This window comes from Camelina sativa, chromosome 19 (genome assembly GCF_000633955.1).
Source record: "Camelina sativa cultivar DH55 chromosome 19, Cs, whole genome shotgun sequence".
Taxonomy (NCBI): domain Eukaryota; kingdom Viridiplantae; phylum Streptophyta; class Magnoliopsida; order Brassicales; family Brassicaceae; genus Camelina; species Camelina sativa.
Window position 1 is genome coordinate 6094686 of NC_025703.1, and position 9966 is coordinate 6104651.

At 37.2% G+C, this 9966-nt stretch overlaps 1 protein-coding gene and 1 pseudogene across 1 annotated transcript in view; one reads left to right on the forward strand and one right to left on the reverse strand.

Annotated features, from left to right (window-relative positions):
* Nucleotides 1-1652, forward strand: part of LOC104765109 — a 3934-nt pseudogene extending 2282 nt beyond the window's left edge.
* Nucleotides 3043-9966, reverse strand: part of LOC104767483 (proteasome activator subunit 4-like) — a 12054-nt gene continuing 5130 nt past the window's right edge. The window contains exons 9-33 of the mRNA XM_010491501.2: nucleotides 9820-9947; nucleotides 9571-9688; nucleotides 9265-9483; nucleotides 9014-9172; nucleotides 8783-8859; nucleotides 8483-8691; nucleotides 8064-8271; nucleotides 7882-7961; nucleotides 7676-7793; nucleotides 7429-7599; nucleotides 7082-7250; nucleotides 6966-7009; nucleotides 6823-6865; nucleotides 6598-6743; nucleotides 6366-6460; nucleotides 5384-6270; nucleotides 4950-5231; nucleotides 4771-4866; nucleotides 4502-4680; nucleotides 4321-4402; nucleotides 4048-4172; nucleotides 3799-3891; nucleotides 3612-3704; nucleotides 3459-3519; nucleotides 3043-3316 (exon numbers count right to left, since the gene is read on the reverse strand). Coding sequence (XP_010489803.1) covers nucleotides 3275-3316; nucleotides 3459-3519; nucleotides 3612-3704; nucleotides 3799-3891; nucleotides 4048-4172; nucleotides 4321-4402; nucleotides 4502-4680; nucleotides 4771-4866; nucleotides 4950-5231; nucleotides 5384-6270; nucleotides 6366-6460; nucleotides 6598-6743; nucleotides 6823-6865; nucleotides 6966-7009; nucleotides 7082-7250; nucleotides 7429-7599; nucleotides 7676-7793; nucleotides 7882-7961; nucleotides 8064-8271; nucleotides 8483-8691; nucleotides 8783-8859; nucleotides 9014-9172; nucleotides 9265-9483; nucleotides 9571-9688; nucleotides 9820-9947 — 3924 coding nt within the window. The 3' untranslated portion in view covers nucleotides 3043-3274. The remainder of the gene's footprint in view (nucleotides 3317-3458; nucleotides 3520-3611; nucleotides 3705-3798; nucleotides 3892-4047; nucleotides 4173-4320; nucleotides 4403-4501; nucleotides 4681-4770; nucleotides 4867-4949; nucleotides 5232-5383; nucleotides 6271-6365; nucleotides 6461-6597; nucleotides 6744-6822; nucleotides 6866-6965; nucleotides 7010-7081; nucleotides 7251-7428; nucleotides 7600-7675; nucleotides 7794-7881; nucleotides 7962-8063; nucleotides 8272-8482; nucleotides 8692-8782; nucleotides 8860-9013; nucleotides 9173-9264; nucleotides 9484-9570; nucleotides 9689-9819; nucleotides 9948-9966) is intronic.

Here is a 9966-nt window from a genome sequence, read left to right on the forward strand (position 1 = left end):
TTTATTTCATTTTTTTTTTTTTTTTTTTTTTGAACAAATTTTGCCTCCTTTATTCAAACATAAATATATCGTAAATAAACCAACAGACCTAAAACTAGTTGGTTTGTGTAGTTCTGTTCAACCTTGACTTACCTTCTTGTTTAAATGCTGCAAACTCTAGGAAACAAATCAGAACGAAGAGACTTCTGCCGAAGATGAAGATCCTGAGATCTCCAAGTGGGAAGCTATCATTTGGCTCTCAATCTTGACTGCTTGGGTCTCTCTTCTTTCTGGCTATCTTGTTGATGCCATAGAGGTAACACACGATCATGTTTCTGCATTTTATCATATGAGAAATAAAGATCTCATTAATTTACTAATTAACATATAGTTAACTTAGCCTTCATTCGTTGGTCATAGTCCACTGCTAGATATTACTTTTTGCAGTATTTTGCATGAATATCACCACAATATCATGATATGAATGCACCGTTTTTTCAGGGTGCCTCGGTCTCGTGGAACATACCAATTTCTTTTATCAGTGTCATTCTGCTTCCTATAGTCGGGAATGCAGCTGAGCATGCAGGCGCCATCATGTTTGCTATGAAAGACAAGCTGGTAGGCATTCTTGAGCTGTAACACCTTTAGGCTCTTCATTCCAAACTAGTTTTTTTCCTTGAGACACAGCTTAACATTTTCTTTCTTCTACAGGATCTGTCGTTGGGAGTGGCTATTGGGTCCTCGATCCAGATTTCCATGTTTGCGGTATGCACCTTTAATACATTACAAGAACAGTAATTATATCATATTTGGACAACAAAGTTCTGTTCAATAATCTCTGTTGCTACTTGATTAGGTCCCATTCTGCGTGGTGATTGGATGGATGATGGGTCAACAGATGGACCTTAACTTCCAGCTTTTTGAGACGGCGATGCTGTTCATCACCGTTATAGTAGTAGCATTTTTCCTCCAGGTGGATAAAAATTCTAAAGGCTATATCATGGTTAATAGATAGAGCAACGAAATTCCAAAACTTATAACTGATGATCTCTGTTATGGACACAGGAAGGGACATCGAATTACTTTAAAGGATTGATGCTCATTCTTTGTTATTTGATAGTAGCTGCCAGTTTCTTTGTACACGAAGATCCTCCTCAAGGTTAGTTCACTTGAATACCATATACTGAGTTTCTTTGCAATTTCTCCGGGTATAATGGCTTGTTCTTGCTCCATGATATGGGGATGACTAGAGAATTTGCTAGAGAGTTTTGTGTCTTCCTTGCATTCAAGAAGGGCATTCTTCATTGCAATTTTCATGTCTCTGTTGTGTTGTTTTGGTTAGATGGTATATAAATCCGAGGAAGAGTCTGGCGTGAAGCATAAAGGGTCTTAATTAAAAGCTGATGATCTCAGTAACACGAAGTGTTGGGGAGAGAGATTTGAAGATGTAAATCTGATTCTAAAGTGGTTTCCACAAACTCGAATCTTGTTAAACATGTTGCTTTACTTGTTCGTGCAAAAATATTGTTCGAACAAGTGAAGCTTATATATTCCTTTTTGGCTTTCCCTCCCCCCACAAAAATCAACATTCTTATTAGTGACTTAGAAGGTTGCAAATTTTGTTCAAGTTACAATGATATTATGAAAGATTGAAGATTTGTTCTTGTGCTAAACAATAGCATTTTGACTTGAAATGATGATACTCAGAGAAGTAGTGTGCAAGGGACGACCGGATTTTTCATATAATTAAATTAGACAAAGTTGGCAGCGTTGTTAAAGTTAAGGAAACATGCTATTTTTATTTAGATTTATGGATGGATGTAAGGTTAAATTTTTTAATTTTTAGGGTTGTTTGAAAGAATCTTGAGTGATTCAGATGAACATCAAACAGGAGCAACTAAGGCTAGGCACCATGGCGGAAGAAGCTGGTTCAGTTTGATTTACTGAGACCAGAAAACACGACTACGTATACGTACACAGCAACATATACAGGTCTCAGTATCTGTTTTCCACATGAATGCAACTTTCTTTATGTGAGAATTGAATCCTGGACTTACCAAATAAATTGTATCCACATGAATGCAAAGCCCAGATTAATTGTTCTATTTTTTATAGATACAATTTAAGCTAATTTTTATAATTCTCTCGCATATAAGACACAAAATGATTTAACAAAATTTAGCGGGAACAAAAAACGGTAAACAACACAAAAATAGTCATAAATGGTAATGAAAAAAACAGTATAAAAAGCTATGTTGCATGGAAACTCTTTTCGAGGTCCGTTTCCCGTTTCCGAAACGTTTCGGAAACTAAAACTCGTGGAAACTCGGAAACAAGGCACCTAAACAAAATTCCTAGAAATTTCTGTTTGGAAACATGATGGAAACTCCATTTCCGTTTTGGAAACACGACGAAAACTTCTTTTTTAATTTGAAACTTAATAAATAAATATTTTAAAAATATAAAACTTCATTATAGATATAAATATATAATATTATTAGTGTTTTAATTCAATTATTTAATATTTATATTTAAAGTTTTATTGTTTGAAGCTTTTTGATATGGTTTTTATGTTTGGTGTTTTATTATATATATATAGATATAGATATAAATATATATAATCTATATATATATGTATATGTATTTCCAAAACGTTTCCATTTCCTAATTTTTGAAAAAAACAGCGTATCCGTTTCCGTTTCCATGCAATCTAGATAAAAAGATCAAAAATAGCATTTTTTTTTGTTATTAATAATTGTTATACGTAAATTGTTTAGTAGGTTACCAATTATTTATTGGCAAAGTTGATCGGAAATAATTGCTGGCTGTCTATTCTTGATCTAAAATTAAAAATGAGGTAAAAGATGTTTCGGAAGAAGACCGAAACGTATGTTTTATTAAAAAAAATCCAGCCCCACGCGCTGCAGGTCCTGTTAATTTTCCATTTATGCGAAAAATCCCCAAATCGGAGGGTTATATAGTCCACGCATTCTAGTCTCACGCGCTCAACGCGCCTTTGGTGCATGTGGTTTTGTTTTTTTCCATCCTTGCACGCGCGTATCGTTCAAAAACAAAGTATAACTCTTATAACTTCAAAGCAGTTGCGATGCCACAATGATGATTATGTCACCCATATATGTGCTTTAAAACTCTTGTCTAGTTTTCGTTTATTGTTATAATCTATTGGGCACAAAACTAAAAATCAATAAAAGGTGGAGTTACAGAGATGTGGTTCCTTAAACAAGAGTAGTATTACTGTCTTTGTGACGAAACTCACTCTATTCCCCGACACAAATCAAGCAAAGTACGAAGAAGAGGAAGATGTATCGGCCAATATCTGCAATTGTATGGAGACAAAATATCACATTATTTCATCACCAGGAATAAACTAATACTACTGTATATTTTAGTATTTATCACATTTCTGATTTCTCAACAGCTATAAATCAAGGAAAATAATGTAAACTCAAACTCATTACCTCAAGCTGATCTTCAGTGAAAGAGTCTTTCTGGATGTTCCATGTGTCCGCATGGGTTCGCNCTAGCTTGTTGAATGTTTGTAACAGCTTCAGATGCTCGTGCACTAATCAGCTTGAACCAATTTTCCTCCTTAAGTCGGCTATCAACATTNCCGGAACTCAGCCACTGCTTTTGTCACAGTCGATTTTATAGGTGTAGGTTCACCCGCGAAACGAGCCAGTAATGTCACATGATCAGGCAACCAGCTGAAATCATTTACAAAATCTTAAGATTAGTTAAAAAGACGTTCAAGTTCAAGCTTAAGCTCTGCGCCACACACTTTAGAAGTATAGATGTTACCTGGGCATATCATAAGGAACAGACAAAACTGAAGCTACCAAACCAAGAACTGCTCCATGCACCTCCGCAATAGACTTGGCTGAACTTGATTTCCTGAAACAACCCGATACGACTCAAAGGTCATTTTAAAACAAAATGAAAGAAAAGATATGCAAATCACAGCTTATTTTTTTTGTTAATTGCGTTTTCACATTGGGCGACAAAAGTTAACACAAAAATGCTTAAAAGGGAAGGAAAGGTTAGTTAAACCTCCGGTTCCTTCTCTTTTGGAATGAGTTTGCCTCTGCATAGGATCTATCACGAAAATCTGCAGCAAAGTCTTCATCTCCTCCTTTCATGAGGCCTGCTAGAACTGCTGCAGCATGTTCTCGTACCTGAAGATCAGATAAAATCAATGAGTTAAAAAAACTACGCACTTGATCTTACCATATGCAATTAATCACAAGGTTGAATCATTCAAAACAACGCTAATGGACAACAACATAATTCTGATGAGGAGAAAAAAAGAAGCTAGGAACTTGCCTCTACTTGGCTGTCAACAAGGAGCTTTTCCACGGTTTTCCAGATTTTCTGTTTCTCTTCATTAGTGAGGATGAAAGTATGCCTAGTAGAAAAGGTTATATAATAAAAATCTTTATTAGTAAAAAGCGTATTTGCTTGTCACTTTGCTACATGTAACATATATATAATCAACAGATAATACCTGTACATAAAAGTTCGCAGATATGTCAGGGTTGAAGATCTTATACGCCAGTTAGAGTCATCAGCAGAAGAAAGAATGACTCCAATAACTTTCTGTAGATGAGAGTCTGGGAAAAGTCTCCACTTTAGCAGCTCAAAGGTTGCTTTAGCCAATGTTGACAGATCTTTATGTGATGTTTCCTTCAATAGATGGAAATAAATCTTCCATGATTCCCAGTCATGGAAAAGCGATTGAGATGAAAGAAAGCTAAAAAAATATAATGGTTATACCTGTAAGGATATCACTGGATAGAGGAATCCTGCAATTACATCGAGCAGATACGAAGCCCTCCCCGATTTAAAAGATGAGATAATGAAATGGAAGAGCTAAAGAGAGGATAAAAAGAATAAATATTAGTATCAAATGTCTCTCAAGTACGGGGTCGAAAAAAATTTGAGACAGCCAGTACCGTCTCCATCCATTTAACATCATCTAGAGAATCGCCGTTAGATTGAGCACTTTCCATATCTACATCTGCTGAAGTGTCTAAGCTGTCTGATATGCTAGCTTGTTGAATGTTTGTAACAGCTTCAGATGCTCGTGCACTAATCAACGTGAACCAATTTTCCTCCTTAAGTCGGCTATCAACATCTGTTCTCCCTTCTTCAGATGGATATTCTTGTTGATATGACATCCGCAGCCGAATGTTAGAGCATAATACTGAAAGAATTACACCGATAGCTTCCCTTATCTGTTCATTGTCACACAAAACAAACAGGTTTTCAGAATTTTACTTTGACACTCATATTTTAGCTTGTCAAAAGACACTCAAATGCATAATTTTTCATGAAAACAAAATGGACAGAGATGTCGAGTACAATAGATGAGTGTGAGACATCTTACTTGTGCCGAGGAATGGGACATATTACAGATCAACTCATCAAGAAGTACGATATGCAGCTTCACTTCTGATATGGGCATCTTTGGTGGAGATAGTTCTATCAGAGCAGCTGAAAGAAAAGCATACCGCTTTGCAACAACAGTGGTGGTCGCACTTGGTGGTAATGGTGCCACTATACAATCCAAAATTTGTTGTCTCATGACAGGAATTTTGGTTCCTTGTTTCCCTTTCCCTGTGACAGCATAACGTATGCATGCAGCCCACTCTGGTATGGATTCTACTGATTGGCCAAGAATAACATTCTGCAACTGAACCATTATCCAGCTATCCCACTCACTAAGAAGACCATTAACATCAGAGTGCAGTACACCTGCTAATGCTTCAGCAGCAACGCACTGTTTTGGTCTCTCCTTGGCATTACAAAACTCCTCTAAGGGACTTTTTAGTGCCATCAACACAGGCACTCCACATTCTTGTGCTAATCGCTTGAAGATACGAGCAAAACTTGGGTCGAATATATCACTTCCTAACAAAGATATCCAACTAGGAGTTCTTGGCCATGAAGCCGAAAATTCGAAAAAGAAACGAGTGATTGACTTGTCAGCCATGCTCTGGAAGGATGAACTTCCGTGATTTCTAGAGGAACTATCAGTGTCAGTAATATGGATATGCGAAAGACTTTCAAAAGTCTCCCTGAAGAATCCTTCTTCTTGAAAAATTTGGCTCAATGCTAAATCAAGGGATGAGTTGGCATTTTCTTGTGAAGACACAGAAGGTTGATCCTTGCCTTGCATCTTCTGCGGTGACTCTTTAAGTAGCGTGTTTAAAGCTGAAATTGCTAGTATTCTTGTCTGAGGAAGTTGACTTTTCAAGTTTCTGAGGAAGTGGCCTGTAAAATACCACCATAATCTTAGTTAGGAAGGAGAAACTCAAATAATATGAAGAAAAAGCCTTTCAATATATTCCACCAACTAAAATCTGTACCAGCAGTTTCATCAAGAATTTTGAAGGAGAAGCTTGGGTCAATCCTAGAGGACATAGCTAGCAGAAGGAGCACTCTGTTAGCCATCAAGTTGTACCTGGAATAAGTAAAAAAAACATAATGTCTCCACACCTTCCAAATTATGAACTGAGAGTTGGGGAGCTAAAAGTCTAACTATGTCTACATAAATGCTTTTCCAATGGAAATAATAGGTTAATGGTAGGATAGATATACCGCCAATGCAAGCTAGAAGAATCAAAACTCATGGAGCCGATCTGAGATACAAGATCTCCGGAAGTAGACCCGTCAACACGGCTTTCCAATGAGCGAAGTATATTTCTAGACAGCCCCGGAAAGTGAATGTTATATTTGACAAAAAGCTGCAAGCATAAAAAAAATTAGCCAGGAACTGAAGGAAAAAGAAGGCCTTCACCCTAATAACAAAGACTGGACCTTTACCTCAATGATTGCTTTTTGGGATTTCATAGATTCATGATGAGAACTACAGAAGATTAAAAACAAAGTTTAATATCAATTTTACACGCATATATGTTCTTAGCAAGAAATATATGTTATTTATCTTAGAAATGTAAAAAGGTTACCTTGAAAGAACACCAAGAAGAAAAGAGGAAAATGATTTTGGATCCTGGAGTAGCAGAACAAACATTAGTTTTTGCATTCGAAATAGAGCAAGGAACAACTAACACTAAATGACTACCGTCGTCAAATGCTTGAGAACACTTTGTGAAGAGAGAATGGCACAAGAACCAAGGACTACATGCTCTGGTACATCCGGATTTCGCAAGTTCTCTGTAAGGGACAGAATACACTTTGAAAGCAAGGGGGGCCATCTCTTTAACAGTTTCAGCAAAGACTTTCCAGCAAGCCTGAATAACACCAGAGTTTAAAGCAAAGCCAGGTCATTAATGTATTGAAAGAAGGGTAAAAGCCCGGAAGAGAATTTTACAGACAACATTTTAGGAGATGTTAAGTCCTTTCCAAAACTTAAGACATTTAACCATTGACATGCATATTTTAACCACAGATGGACACAAAAGTACTCACACGCGAACAGTCTCATAGTTGTGCAGACACAGGGTCAAAAGATCATCAACCATAAGTGTCAAGGGTTCCGGTGGAGAGAAGTTCGCATCTGTACGAAACAGATGATAGGACGATTGTGATGACCTCCATGTGTTGTGCATGTACGCCTTGTCAATGAGTGCCCATCTAGGCCTGGAAGACAAGAAGATTTGCAAGAAATTAAAATCAAGACGTGTATGTATTTAATTTAAACAAAAGAGAGAATTACCTTCTCTTGCCCTTAGAATGAAACTCTGTAATAAAGTTCGCTGGAGGCTCTACAATCGCAGTAGATTCCAGTTTCCAAGCCTGCCTGTGATTTGACCATTCATCATACTCCAAACTGCCTGCAAACATTCAAAAGACAAGTGTTACGGAGAGAAAACATGCGGCTAGTCAACAGAAAGAAAGCAAGCCAGAAGCTTTCTGCAGTACCATAATTTCCTAGAGCATCCATTATGCGGATTATTAATATCAGTAAGATGCTGTCATCTGACTTTTTCTCTAACAAGTATCTGCAAACATCATATAACAAAACCATCAAAAAATAATATTTTTAGTAGTAGCATATGCGTTTTAAAGAGAAGTAAGCAGAGCAGCTATTGAACAAACATTACTTGCAGGCTGCATGAATAATTTCAGCAGTTTTTTCTCGTATTTCAGCACTGCCAACACATGAACCTGATGCTCCAGCAATAAAGAACGGCGGATCTTCATCCATATCATGTCTAGGTGATGGCCTGAAATCAGGTAGGCAAGACAAAACACCTTGCAATGTCGAATCTATACGCAAAAGAGTCACTTTAAGGTGTATTTTCTCGTCTCCTGCACCACAAATATCATCAATGAGGCAAGCACATGTAAAATATTTGGAGCAAACAAGTATGAATACGGCGCGTAATATCACCCATGCAATATAGAAATGTCAGCCTTTAGCTTTAACATGAAACATGCAAACCACACTCGTATACGATTGATAAATATGTATATATCCTTGAAGTAAGACTGAAACACACAAACCAATGACCGAAATTACCTGCATCAGAGTGGATGTTCGATTGGCAAATACTCACAAGATCATCTAATGCTGACTGAAGATGGAGGTATAAGAGCTCATTGGCAAACTGAGTTTCCTCTTTGGTGGGAACATGCCACCTGGAGTGTGCCACCTGCTCATCCTTAGAAGAAGCTTTGGTGCTGATCCATTCCTCCAAAGCAGGAGCAGCTGGGTGACGAGACAAACATCTAACAAGAGCAGAAAGTTATTGTTTTATGTAACGAGACAAAAAAAAAACACACCAAGATATTGCTAAATATTTGTTGAGATATTACGCACTTGTACTGGTCAATAGGATAGTAAAGAATCAAACTTCCGAGGAGAGATCGAAGAAGATGATCCCCAGCTCCATTAACCTTTTCATAAGGCAACCATCACATTATCAAACAAGCCAGATAAACATACATGCTAAAAAATGGTATACAAAAGACAAGCGTACACATCACTAAAAAATGGTATACAAAAAGAAAAATCTGAGTCCATAAATATCATTTCAGGAAAAATTTATACCTTCCAAGATGAGGAATTAAATGCGGAAGATATAGCTTCGATCAAATGACCTTTGTACCGAAGAAGTGAGCTGCCTCCATAAGTGATGGCAACTGACAATACTTTCAGCTGATAATCTATAGCTGCCTCAAGCGCTGGAGAAAGTGTTTGTTTGTCTTTCTGAAAAGGGGTGATACAAGCAACAAAAATATTTATTTACTTTGCAAACTGAAGAGAATGCATAAGCTTCAAACAAAAACTATTGGTAGCACCTTATTGACAACAAGGGTCTCTGCACTTCCTTTTCCTCCATACCCAGTGACAGGGATTTCTTTCAAAGAAGATATAACAGCAAGGAGCATTGGTTCAACAATTTGAGAAACTGCTTCTTCGGGGTTTGAATGAACACAGGCACAACAAAGCAGCCCAACCTCGGCGATTGCACCAGGAAGGATATTTGTCTGAACAAACTTTGATATCTTTTTCAAGGCCTGTTAGAGATTAACGCAAACAAGCACTTAAACTTCTCTTTCACCGAAAAGTATAAGGAGTTTCTATAGTAACAGAGACAAACCAACCTGGCTATATAGAGATCCAGATAGTCTTCCAAGTAGGATTTCAAGCATGCAATAGTAATAAGGACCATCCTCAACTAAAAACGTTCCTGATGTTGCCGATGAACTTAGGCCTTCATTTCTACAGCATCAGAAAATCTTAACATAATTAATAATAGATGAGAGGGAAATCAAATGTTATATAACAAAGAAGAAGAGACCACAATTATGAAGCAGGGTTGTAATAAACCCTGACTGCTATACATTACTAACATAACACTGCTGGGTTCCAAATGCTGTAACAAAGCGATCAAACGACACAAAAATTCATCCAGCCACTCAGAGAAGGTAGCCATAGTCATGAATGATAAGTCATCAGAAGTATCGTCCAATACAGCCATCTGCAACATGCAAGGATAA